This window comes from Cloeon dipterum, chromosome 2, assembly GCF_949628265.1.
Source record: "Cloeon dipterum chromosome 2, ieCloDipt1.1, whole genome shotgun sequence".
Lineage (NCBI taxonomy): Eukaryota > Metazoa > Arthropoda > Insecta > Ephemeroptera > Baetidae > Cloeon > Cloeon dipterum.
Genome location: NC_088787.1, coordinates 22,232,323 through 22,244,847, shown reverse-complemented (window position 1 = coordinate 22,244,847; position 12,525 = coordinate 22,232,323). Strand labels below are relative to the sequence as shown.

At 37.5% G+C, this 12,525-nt stretch overlaps 3 protein-coding genes across 6 annotated transcripts in view; 2 read left to right on the top strand and 1 right to left on the bottom strand.

Annotated features, from left to right (window-relative positions):
* Positions 1 to 401: 401 nt before the first annotated feature.
* Positions 402 to 3,384, bottom strand: Parp16 (Poly(ADP-ribose) polymerase 16). Its single transcript, XM_065479436.1, has 7 exons — positions 3,319 to 3,384; positions 2,299 to 2,596; positions 2,100 to 2,240; positions 1,814 to 2,014; positions 1,598 to 1,760; positions 976 to 1,117; positions 402 to 879 (listed from the first exon to the last, which is right to left on the bottom strand). The coding sequence occupies exons 2-7, from the start codon at positions 2,581 to 2,583 to the stop codon at positions 720 to 722; spliced, it is 1,092 nt and encodes a 363-aa protein (XP_065335508.1). The 5' UTR covers positions 2,584 to 2,596; positions 3,319 to 3,384; the 3' UTR covers positions 402 to 719.
* Positions 3,385 to 3,610: 226 nt separating this feature from the next.
* Positions 3,611 to 6,235, top strand: LOC135936566 (U3 small nucleolar ribonucleoprotein protein MPP10). 3 transcript variants are annotated; one of them, XM_065479428.1, is made up of 10 exons: positions 3,611 to 3,651; positions 3,927 to 4,016; positions 4,078 to 4,579; positions 4,630 to 4,850; positions 4,907 to 5,124; positions 5,177 to 5,361; positions 5,425 to 5,580; positions 5,638 to 5,746; positions 5,803 to 5,984; positions 6,040 to 6,235. In XM_065479428.1, the coding sequence occupies exons 1-10, from the start codon at positions 3,626 to 3,628 to the stop codon at positions 6,193 to 6,195; spliced, it is 1,845 nt and encodes a 614-aa protein (XP_065335500.1). In that variant the 5' UTR covers positions 3,611 to 3,625; the 3' UTR covers positions 6,196 to 6,235. The 3 variants fall into 3 exon arrangements, with proteins under 3 accessions (XP_065335500.1, XP_065335502.1, XP_065335501.1); XM_065479430.1 differs by having other exon boundaries at positions 3,632 to 3,773; XM_065479429.1 differs by having other exon boundaries at positions 3,633 to 3,773; positions 3,930 to 4,016.
* A 984-nt stretch (positions 6,236 to 7,219) lies between these two features.
* tgo (Aryl hydrocarbon receptor nuclear translocator homolog tgo) overlaps positions 7,220 to 12,525 on the top strand; it is a 79,177-nt gene continuing 73,871 nt past the window's right edge. For both annotated transcript variants that reach the window (XM_065480942.1, XM_065480943.1), the window contains exon 1: positions 7,220 to 7,411. In XM_065480942.1, coding sequence (XP_065337014.1) covers positions 7,381 to 7,411 — 31 coding nt within the window. In that variant the 5' untranslated portion in view covers positions 7,220 to 7,380. The remainder of the gene's footprint in view (positions 7,412 to 12,525) is intronic.

Sequence of the window (12,525 nt, the reverse complement as noted above, 5' to 3'; positions counted from 1 at the left end):
ACCCACCAAAGGCTGCCTACGTGCACAGGGGCAGCCTCAACCAGGAGAGAAAGGCTGCAGCCACAGCGCATGCTCCACGGCTCATTCAACAGCTTGTAATGTGCTTAGCCACTGAGGAAGGCTCAATATATGCGGCTGTATACGTGGGTGTTCGCTCATTACTTTTTGCTTTAAATTTTATTACTGTGTCTGTAACTAACCTTTACGAGCGACAGAAAGAAATCTAAATTTGTCTGAAAGTTTAATGGTTTTTTTTTTAATGTTTAATATAAGTACTGTTAACTGCTAAATTTAACAACAATTTTTATCCCATATTGCTAATATAAATGCTTTGAAACATAGATAAAACTAAATTATGCCTTATGCTTCTTGGTGAAGGTTTATAAAATGAATAACAGATGACCATATCAAATCTCTTTTTATTTACTAATCCTTAAAGTATTTTGCAGGAAAAAATGCGGAATATTCGTCGGATCTTTTCTAGGGGAGATTTTTTATAATATGAAATAGAAAAATATTTTCAGTTCCAATACAAGTGCTATTCAAATTCAACTCCTCTTGATAAAAGCTTGAAGACAAGTATTTTAACGCTTTCACTCACATTTAGAAATTAAATGCTTGCAATAGGTAAAATTCACATTATCTTTGGTTTTAAGTGACCAGAAAAAATGCTTGTAGCTTACAGAAGTTGGAGGTAAAATTGAAAAATAGGAACATGTTCACGACAGATACCTTTTTAGAGCGCGCTTGATGAATCTTTTGATTGAATGGTTATTACTGATGCCAATGGCCACGAGAAGGAAAATATACGCCAGAAGGAGGATGATAAATTTGTTCCTGATGAACCAATTCAGCGTCGAATCGACCGCTGACTCAGCTCTAAAAATCAAACCCCGATTTAATTCATCTTGGATAATGGGAAAAGCAAATAAAAATAACCATTGTAAATCTGGAAACAAAAACAATGTAGCTCACCTAGACATTGGTTTGCAATAGACCAATATGTAGCACACCCTGACATGTTCGCTGTTCCGCACAAGAACATATTTTTTGGGAATCGCCCCTGCCAAGCTGTCGCTGCTTGTAGACCTGCTCCTAACTTCCTCAGGAGAACCACCTACGACCAGAATTAAATGATTCTGATTAAGATTGTTTTTTCCAGCTCTTTCTCAATAAGGGCACTAAATTGCAGCTAATAATAGCATTATAAATATGAGTTTATAGTGACATACCAAGAATAAAAAATAATAACTGCAATTAATAAATCTTGACCACCAGAATACAAAGACAATTTTTGAGTGAGTCAGGATAAATTAAATGCAGCTTCCTCATTGTGTAGTGAGCTGTTTATATTTTCTGTGTTTCTGTAATAATGTCCAGTAGCTGGAACTAGTTGAACAGGACAAACGGAAAAATAAACAGCTTGTTAAACACCAAGGATTTAAATTCTACTGACAACCTCGCGTGCTTCTTCGTTCATTGGCATCTATAAATAATATTCAAATAAATTTCATCAGAACATTGAAATGGTATCAGGGTGTCAGCATGAACAATTTTTCTGATTGAGAGGAAATTAACGAAAACCACGGACACTGACCTTGCTGGCACTTGACATCAGGGTGGTTGAGCACCTTGCACAAAGCAACACAACTGACTTTATTTCCCAAGACGCTGCCGGTCCATGTGATCCCTGTCTTGCTGTAATGCAAACTGACTCCCAGCTCACTCGACAAGTAAATCCCAGCTCCAAACAACGCAGTCTATGAAGAAAAGGTTAGTTTTGATTTCAGTAACAAAATTATTCATAACAAACAGTGTTCATGTGCTGCTGAAGCCCGTATCTAAGGATGGAGTGGAAGTTTTCTAGTTTGCTGCCATGGTAGGCATTCATAGTTTTATATTGGGAGCAGCTCTGCTCCCACCGTTCGTCGTTTGGCCGACCCTTTACCTCAATAATCAAGTTTGGTTCTTTGGCAGTCATTCCTGAAGGTGCAAGGCCAAGAACTTCTTTGTGCTGAAAAATATTCTTTATCAGATTCGTGTGACATTTAAAATGAATTTTCAATTAGCAATATAACTTAATTATAAAATATTGGTACCTTATTCTTGGGGACGGTAACCAGTTTAGGTTCCTGACTCAGAATCCAAGACAATAATTCAACTGTCTCCTTCTGGCAGGTGCCACTCTTCAGTTGCTCCAATAATTTTATGAGAGGTGGCATTTCTTTGATAATATTTCTCTAAATTTTGAAAGAAATTTTTTGAGGATTATGTGTTCCAAGAAATTAATTATCTCACCACAGCATCAATATCTTTTTCACCATCCTTAATAAACTGGCTAGGGAATGGCCTGAGACAAGAGTCAAATTTGTAACTGCTCGCAGCAGACACAAAGAGGCTCCATTTAAAATCCAAAGCGGTTAGGTCAGAGCTCATAATCTCGTGAAGTGAACAGCATGTCTCTAAGAAACTGACTTCACTTCTTCTGCTGCTATTGCTGGACGAGATCGTGAGGTCTTCTTTCCCATGGTTGCTCTGTGGTGGTTCAGGTTCCCCTGGCGTGTCATTCTGCTCCATTTCCATAGCTACTGCGTGTCTGCAAGAAATGACCATATGTACAGTGATTATAATAAAAATCATTAATAATGTTGATAAAGACCACGTAATTAACACGTATGTACGTGGTCTTTCTTTAGTGGCTAACGAGTAGTAGTTACAACCTCCTGCCATCAGTTTTGTTAAAAATTGATAAGAAAAGTGAACAGCGAACTAATTCACTTTATCTAATGCTATGTATACATATAAATACGTCATTGTGAAGTGAATCTGTGCGTTAAAAGACGAATAAAAATAGCACTTTTCTTCGCAAGATTCTAAATTGTAGAATGGTCACCTACACACCTACAGATTACATAATTATCTACAGGGAAAAGAATAAATTTGAAAATTATTACATATCATACATATTATGCATTAGTTTCTATGTACATAATTATTTTATTGGGCGAACATCGCTGGTGTGGGAATTATTGTACATAGATGAAAAGTGGATCCTTAAATTTTAAAATTTCAAAACGTGAAGCAATCAGTTTCTCAAAAATATGTATACATAATACTGCATACAACAGAAAAGAAATCAATAGAGTTCGTTGTAATGTTGTTTAAAAAATTTGATGAGAACAAAACGAAAAATCAAGTACATAAATAAAAGTTGCAGAGTGTATGTTGCAAACCTAAATTAAACCAAAAAACCATGCTTGTAGCCAGATCAAGGAATTCAACAAACTAATACAAGCATAGTATGTACAAAATACGTACCTTAAAATTGGAGACAAGAAATTAAAATTTTAGCAGCAAGCACAAGCAGAGCCTAGAGTGGCCCAGAGGTAACGCCCCTCTCATCAAAAAGTAAACAACGAAAAGAGCTAACAAAGCGCCATGTTTGTTTTTAAATGCAGCGCGGGAAATATATTTTTTCACACAATCAATCCAATCAATATTTTAGTAGAGAAGGAAAGATGGCGTCTGTGTATATACTATATTCTATCATCGATCATGAATTCAAGGGAAGAAACGTGAATAGCTAGCATGGATGTTAGAGCACAGCACACGGAGCACACATGTCATGAACCAAACAACATCCCGCGACTCGTAAGCAAACGTGCAACATGCAATATATTTTGTAAATACAGGGATAGTAGATTTCTACTCAGCTTTTTCTAGCATTTTTGAACTCTTGGAAGCTTTTTTGGGTTGACTCGAAAGGAAGCGAGGTGAATATGATTGCGTACATATCATACAAGTTTTTATAAACGGATCACGGATAGGGGAATCAAAATGTTTTAATTTTCTTTTGGCCTGCATGTTGCAAAGATTATTATGTACCCTCTGGTTTTATTAAAACAATACATTTATATTTCTTACAGCAGCCTCAAAATGATAGAGTCGATTCCATTTTGGCAATCTATCGCTGAGCAGTTGGAAAACTTGTCCAGCAAACCAGACAAATATCTATGGTATGTTGTATCTTATCCCTAAAATAATATTCCAGATGATTAAAGGATCAATTTATTACAGCACCCAGCCTAAGATCGCTGCGGAAATCAAAACCTTCACTAAGAAGCTTTACGATTCCACAAAGAGTTCAGAAAAAGAAGCGTATCCAACATCAGAAGCACTTCCTGAGCTGATCATCAACAGTTTTGATGATGAGCAAATTTGGCAGCAGATCGAGCTGCAGAATCAAGATGCTTATGATAATTTAGTGAAGAAAGTGTCTCGGTTGATGGCTAAGCAATTGACTGCCAAGGTTTTAAAAGAGCAAGAGCCTACTCAATCCCCTGAGAGAGAAGATGAACTCATTGGTGAAAACGAAGAAAATGAGGACGGTTATGAGTCGGTCAGGAAAACAACTCAAAACAAAAAGAAGCTGAAACCATCAATTGTGGATGACAAGTTTTTCAAGCTCCAGGACATGGAAGAATTCCTCCTGAGCCAAGAGAATGAAGATGTAGCTCAATCTGACAAGGAGTTGATAGATTTATTCGCTGACAATCTTGGGAGTGATGACGAAGAGGAGGTATGTTAAAAGACTAATTCACGATCAAAGTTCTCAACATGTAAATTTAGGGTCAAGGCGTGTTCTACAAAGATTTCTTTGATGCTCCTGAGGGAGAGGATGATGAAGGTGACCTGAGTGAAGAAATTTTTGATGAAGAAGAGGAAGAGGATGAATCAAATGAAGAGGATGGAGATAGTGAAAATGGCCTTGATTCTAAAGCTGAGGATGAAGAGAACCAAGAAGTCGTGAGCCGAAAGCCCCAACAAAATGGAAAACTCCAAGAGTTAATGTATTTTAATCTGGCGCATCATCTTTGCGTTGGCTGATTTAAAAATTTGTTACCAGGAATACTGATGAAGATTATGCTGAGCAAGTCAAAGACGATGGGCCTAAATCCAGTTTTGAGATGAGGCAAGATAAGCTTAAGAAACGAATTGATAAGATTCACGAAGAAGCGTTGGGCGAGAAACCATGGCAGCTGCATGGTGAAATCAGCGCCACCACAAGACCCCAAAACTCGTTGCTTGAAGAGGTTCTCGAATTTGACCGAACACAGCGGCCTGGTATGCAAATTCTTTAAACCTCAGGATTTCACTTAAATTTTTTAACCCTTAGCCCCTGTGATCACTGAGCAAACCACCATCAAACTGGAAGACATAATTCGGCAGAGGATCAAAGACAAGGCTTGGGATGATGTAGAACGAAAAATCAAGCCTGTCGAGGAGCCGATTGAATACAAAAAGAGGCTAGCCCTGGACCAGTCCAAGAGCAAAATGAGCCTTGCTGAGATTTATGAACAGGTTTGCTTTTCTTTTATCACTGAATTTCCTTTGAAGCTAGAAACATCATTTTTAATTCCCTAGGACTATCTGAAACAAAAGAAAGAAGCCAATGCTGATCCTAACGCGTCGGAGGAAGAAGAGAAGGATTCACCAGAAAAAGTAGAAATTAAAACAATGCTGCATAGCCTATTCCTAAAGTTAGATGCACTCTCTAATTATCACTACACACCCCGACCAGTAAGATTTTCTAATTATTTTTCATGAAACATTCATCCTTAAATTTTTTCTCCTTAGACAGCGCCAGAAATTAAAGTTATCAGTAATCTTCCTGCGATTACGGTGGAAGAGGTAGCTCCAGCTGCTACCAGTGATGCCACTCTCCTTGCCCCAGAGGAAATTAAGGGTTTGTGTCCCATTTGAAAACCTTGTAAACCACTAATTTCTTTATTTTTCTCATAGGAAAACTGCGAGGAAATCCTTTAAGTAAAGAAGAAAGAACGGACACAGATAAAAACAGAGAGAGGAGGAAAAAGAAGGCTCGTCAAAGGGCAAAGAGGAAGGTTCAAGAGGGCAAGGAAATTGTAGGTGGTGGCGCTAAGGCTGCTGTCAAAAAAGCTATCAAAGAGGGAAAAGTTAAACAGGTAAGGCATCTTCGCAAAATTTTGACATCCCTGGTACTTAACTCTTTTCTTGCAGCTTGAGGTGGCTGACAAAAATTCAGTCAAGTCTTCCAAGGCGTTCTTTACCAAGCTTCAAGATGAGGTTTCAAGTACTATCAACCTTAAGAAGCAGGAAATGAAGAGGAAAAATAATGAAAAAAGTAGAGTCTCCGCAAAAAAATTAAAGCTGTAGAAATGCTTTTTTTCTAATAAACCTATATTTTAATTAGCAATCTGTGTTTTCAATTCTATCCTCATAATTTAACTTGATGTTTTAGTAGTTGAACAAATCGGTCCAAGAGCTGCAAATTTTACTTTCATTAGTTATTAAAAGGAAGACTGGTCGCCAATTTCTGTGCAAATCAGCTCTTCGCAATTTAGCGACAAAATAAACTGAATAATAATTTAAATCTTGGTTTGGAAATGGTGAGAGTGGCTTAACTCGAAACTATATTAGCAAAATTTTACCTCTATAAAAAGCAAGTATTAGGTAAACAGCTAAAAATAGCCGCAGGTGGGAAGGGATGAAAATTTTTCACTTAATTTTTGCTTGATTGATGCTCATTTCAATGTTTGAAAAGTCAAAAAATATATTTTCTTTATTATATATGCAATATACATATATAGATAACCGATATAATATTATACTAGTACATTTAGAGGATTCAGAGTTATCATTATTTTTAATGATTATAGTTTGATAGTTTTAAAGGTTTTAAATAAGTCCTGATGCGCAGCTTTAATAAAGATGCCTGAATGAATTTGTGTTCAGCCTCTATTTCTATATATAGGCCAATTTAAAAAGAAAATAAATCCCCACATAGTTCTCCACTTAAGTTAAATTTATTTCCATTTCTTGTAAAAATAATTATATATTTTTTAAGAGCTATTTTTTAACAGCGCAGTGATCAAACTAATTAAATTTAATACCTGTCCTCCTTTTTAACTAAATTATTGCTAAATTTTATGATAAATCTTAAGTCTGAGTTGCGATTGCACCTTCATGGCCACAAAAAATCTGTCGTCTGTGTAAGGAGAGTAGAGACTCTACTCTCCTTACGTCTGTGAAAATGATATTAATTTAATACGATAAATACTAAAAAGCTGGCATGTCTTGAGGAATGCCAAATAATTTACCCGCCACACGATGCAAACAGCTTCAACCCTGCCTGGTAAGCCTACGTTGCCGCCGTCCAATAAGAATGCTCGCCTCCCATCTCGCACATCGCGAGACCAACCCAATATGGCCGCTTCGATTCTGTAAACAGTCGATAAGCTGTTACAAATTTACCCGAGTGTTTTCGTGGATTTTAGACTTTTGACGGTGCGACCTCCCCGGCAGGAAAAGTGCTCTAGTGACGTATGCGTCCTGACATCCATGTCTGCTGTAACTACGCAGTGTGTACCAGGTAAGCTGCACCCTGAGGCCTAGCTTTGCAAACGCTTGTTTAGCACATGATAAACATCAGATCCACGACCCCGCTGTTTCACCCCCGCCGTGGTCCGATTTTGTTGAAAGGGGTCCTCAACCTGAAAGATGACCACCGCTTTGAAGAACAGTGCGTCGGATGTCACGTGTTTACTAAGGCCTAGTCCAATCTTGACTGAGGAGATGAGGGGACAGATCTAATGCATATTTTTATTTTAAAAGTCATTGGGAGTTAATTTATGCAAAAAAGACAGACAGGTCAATAAAAGAAACGACCTTTGTAAGGAAGAACTGTTAAAGTATAACTTGGTGAAATAACGAGATTGTTATCGATTTTCGGTAGAAATCCATCCTCCTAGAAAATTTCCAAAGAAATTTACAGAGTATCATAACAAAAGAGCGCCCCATGTCCTTGCAAATAATCATATTTCAGCTCGAGAGTTTTAAATAGGAGTTATCTAAGAAAAATTGAGTTTTCGATTAATGATATGTGTTTAGGGTGAATAAGGCTTTTTCACATTGATATAACCATTCAAAAATTCAAATTTTACTGTTATCACCGCGCTTACGCGTTTTGACAATTATTAATGACACTCGAAAATTGGCTCGAATTGGGGAGCACAGCACATTCTATGCTCTGCGTGCACTTTGCAATAGGAGAATCCGAGCGATGTTTATGTATGTTTTGGGTTAGAGTTTGTTCTGATGCGCCCACGTTGGAAATGACATGTGTCCATTGCGAAAGCGACTCGCTTACTTGCTGCTTTGCACCTTTCCAGCATGCGTGTATTAATTTCACGGGATGAATTGGATGAATAAAATACCCTGCTGTGGTAGACTGGGTTTCCTCCAATGAGGCTCGTGCGCCCATGTTATTCGTTCGCAATGTTATTGGGGCAAAAAATGTTTGGGAGTTGTTCTCTATAAGTGGGTTGCCCATCTCGGAACAGATGAACCAATACAAAAATTCAAGATTTCTTTGAAATATTAAAATGAGTAATGATAATGTGATTTAACAAAGATTTTGCTATATCAAAACTATTTTTGGGGCTGAATTTTATTTTCATCAAAATATTTAGCCTTGTGTTTAACTGTACTGATATAATGATAAAAGTAAGGCCACTTATCTCACTAAATTTAATGGCAATGCTAATTTGCAGTTTTGCCTATTTTTAGCTTTCATTTCGTTTTGGGATACAGGTTGCCATAAAACAATTTTTAGCAATTTTAATATTGCAAATAGTTTTATATTTTGATTAATTGTGTTGGTGTTACTGCGGTTGACCCGTAGAGAGCCTAGTAAAACCCTGAAATTAATTATAAATGACTTCATTGATTTCAATTGATGTACAATTTGAAGGAGTAAAAGGAGTTAAGCCCTTAAAAAACGGCTTCCTTGCTTATTATTTCTATTCAATTTCTAATTCTATTGTAAATGCATGAGTGAGTGACCTGTAATTATGATAAATGGCACTCCTCTGGAGCCAATTACCTGACGCAATTAACATTCAAATTGAATGGGGCTGTTCTTGGAGCCTAATTATTCGCTTGCCAGAAGATTTAGTGCCTGCTGAGATGAGTGCACTTGAATTGATATTCTAATTAGTCGAGTGTTGCGGCGACGAGAGCGTGGGCGCGCGTAATTAACGACTTATTTATTTACAGTCTAACAGGATCTGCAATAAAAGCTCCATTGAGTGAAAGGGCCACTTCAGGGCCACAACCAGATCCGCGTGTGTGCTAGTGCTAGCTGCTGCCTGCGCTGGATGGGGAAAAACGGAAAGACGAGCGCAGAGCGCAGAGTAATTCATTGTTTTCTTCCCGACTCGATTAATCATCCAAGCCGCAGATTTATCGCCACGCTGTCTCTCGCCAAATGCCAGGGAAAAACACTAGCAAATGCTTGAGAAATGAAATTGATCCTTGTTGGACATATTTTTCCTCCTGAAATTAGGTTTATAATAATCAACATTTCCTTCTTCTTCCTCTTGAGAAGTATACAAGTGGTATTGAGCTGAAATAGGTCACAATTCATGAGCTTACATATCACTTAAAATATGCAAATAAATTTCGAATTAGGTGTAGGAAATGTCTTCCAAGCTTAAATTGATTCTAGTGTAAAATAAAAGGTCAATGAACGAACAATAAATATCGCTACAGTAATATGCGCATCCATTTCAAGTTATTTAGAGCATCAAATAATTCAATTCAACTCTGTTCACTTTTTGTCAAACATTTTTAATTTTTCCTACCTGAAACACACAACCGATTGAAATTTTAGAATGAGGCCATGGAAAATTAAGTTGTGGTGGGAGGTATAACGTTGCAAAACGATTCAGTTTGGTTGTCAAAATATTTTCTTCATTTTTCGACCCGCAATGTTGCCTGTTTTTTTAATCTTAGAATATATTAACTAAAGCTGCGTCTTTTTATCTACGCTCATTTTAATAACGCCATTAAAAATAAGTTGTTGCTCATGAAAAAAGAACAATCTTTTGTGACATTTTGAGGGCGCAATCAATTGCTTAACCTTTGCAAAAAAATAACGGAAAAATATTATCAATTTTTAGACAAGGAAATTAGCAATGAACGGGGGAGTTATTTTTTACTTTAAAGCTTCACTCTAGGCTTTTTGTGCCGAAAATGGCTAAAGATGAATTATTATTATTTATTATATTAGACACCAACGGTGTACAACACAGAGTACATTATATAACGATATTATTTAACTGCAATTTCTTATATTTAGCAGCTTGAAATAAGGTAGTTGTATTATTTTTACAATTGAGGAAATGATACATTTCTATACCGCTTTCATCGCAGAATTGGCAAACACAATTAGCAGAAACATCTAGATGGAAACGTTTGTCTTTACATAACAGAAAATGATAACCATGGAAAGAGTATCTCGTAAAAACACTTCGATCTTTACAATAGGGTAGCCACCAGTTCTTGTTTATCATAGCTGGGGTACTGTAAAAATTAGGGTGAATATTTTGTTTTTTATGCATCATATTATCCAAGAATTTAATATAAACAGGTGTGTCTGGCAGGGAGAATTTTGTCTTTAAGTCATTTACAAAATAATCAGTCTCAACTAGATCATATACAAATCTTGATTTAATTCTCTTATCGACACATAAGGCTTTCTTAAAAAATCTAGACTTAGCACATTCAAGATTATTTAAGTCTTTTAAAGTCAAGTATTTCCAGACAGCTTCAATACCATATGAGGCAACAGGAGAAATAGCTAAATCAAATAATTTTTAATTATTAGTAAATTCTTTTTTTTAGATCCTGAACAATATAAAAGCATAAAAACATTCCTCGGGTCTCATTCAAACATGAAAGATCCGCTTTTGTATCTAATCATGAATGGCTCGGTACGCACCCAGTGGCCAGGTGGCAAAGTTGAGCCGTGCGAAAAAGGCCGGACGAAAAAATGGCTGTTGTAGGGCAGAAACACACTTTAAAACATAGATCGCTGACTGGCTGGCTGAGCTGGCTGGCTGTGTGCATGCATTCTTTTATTTTGTCGTCGCGTTTATATTGTGCATTGTTTTCTTGCAGCTTTATGTTATTCGAGTAATGTTTGGAACACAATGCCAGCGTATTTATGTGTGTACCTAACGTATACATATACAAGCTTAAGTATGTAAAGACAGAGACGGAACGAGAGAGTTGCTTTTTCAAAAACAATGGGTGATAAGGAGGCTGCAAACGCTCTGCTTGGCTCGTTTCTTCCTTTGCTTCACTTTACTTCACTTTAACAGACACACACACACATACACACGTGGAAGTGGGTGGTCCTGGTGGTGCCCTACTGCACGGGGTCAAGTGTCATCGTCGCGGGAATGCGGCTTGCTTTTTGAATCCGCCGCGTCTCTGCCCCGCACTCGTACCCCCGCGTAATGACTTCTTTGCTCCGCAGCCGCAAAGATGTGGAGTTTTGCCGGTTTTTGGCCCTTCGCCTGGCTAACTGCACACAGGCTGATTTTTACGAGCCAAAACTTTTATTTTTGTTCAACTTCACCTATATTTAACAATTAGGAAGTTAAAAAAGCATTAATAAAACGTTTTTCTGAATATCGTAGCACTATTTGACCATAATTTAATATTTTTATTACGTTTTTTTTAATCGGTTGTATTCTTCCGATATTTAGTGAATCCGTTTATAAAATGCTGTCCAAACCAATTTGTTTAAAGGAGCAAGCGTTCAATAAAATTCGCATTCGGTACCGTAATAAATTTTAGGTTTATTTTTCAAAATGTCTCTAAACTTCCATCCATTCTTTTCTTTTCATTTGGTAAAAATTTAGCTGTAATTCACTTGGCTTAGAATTGCCCATAAATCGTGTCTGGAGTAAGGTGTAGCTGAAATTCCCACGGAAATCAAACGGAACAATGCGGTGCTAAAATTATTTGCTGCGCCCAAACACTTTTAACTTCCATTTCATTGCGGATTGTTGCTCTGCAACAGTTACTCCAACGAGGCCGTTTTCACTTGAAATACGATTATAAGGCGCGTACGCACATTATATTTTGACGATCTTTTTTACGTTTGAGTGAAGTATTCATTTTAAAGCTGGTAGCTCGTAGCTCTTTTAAAATTTATACTCGCTCCGGAAACTGGAAAGAAGAATCCTAGAGCCGGAATGGAGCAAAACCGTTTTGTGTGCGAGCTCAAATTTTGTTTCGTTGAACGTGATCATAATAGCAATGCGTCGAGCGAGGAACGAGGTTGTGAAAAGGGGGCCAGCGGTAAAGGAGCAAGCAGCAACATTTGAATTAAAAGTGCATCTGTCCGCGATGTGAGGGTGAGATAAAACGCAGCGGCGCAGGAAGCAAATTGCCCACCAGATGTGGGCTGGCAAGGTGAGCCGAAAGTGCGGCCGACCGTGCATTTCCATACGACTATTGCTATGAAAAGTGAAAATATATAATATGAAAATAAAAAAACGAACCCATTCGTGCAGCAGCCTCTTTCGGAGATTGCCGCGGCAGCTGGGGAATTGGTGGCTGCCGCGACGATAAGATCGGCATCACCTCGGCTAACAGGGCACCTATCGCCCCCATTGTTTTTATGTCCCTGCT

Bases quoted from the DNA above. Each gene is read 5' to 3' on its own strand.
- Parp16 (XM_065479436.1), bottom strand. From the start codon at position 2,583: ATGGAAATGGAGCAGAATGACACGCCAGGGGAACCTGAACCACCACAG. The intron at 1,761-1,813 runs GTTTGTTATGAA...TTTTCTTCATAG, and splicing joins TTCAGCAGCACATGAACACT to ACTGCGTTGTTTGGAGCTGG. The intron at 1,118-1,597 runs GTCAGTGTCCGT...TTCTGGTCGTAG, and splicing joins TGATGTCAAGTGCCAGCAAG to GTGGTTCTCCTGAGGAAGTT.
- LOC135936566 (XM_065479428.1), top strand. From the start codon at position 3,626: ATGAACCAAACAACATCCCGCGACTC. The intron at 4,851-4,906 runs GTATTTTAATCT...ATTTGTTACCAG, and splicing joins GGAAAACTCCAAGAGTTAAT to GAATACTGATGAAGATTATG. The intron at 5,125-5,176 runs GTATGCAAATTC...TTTAACCCTTAG, and splicing joins TGACCGAACACAGCGGCCTG to CCCCTGTGATCACTGAGCAA.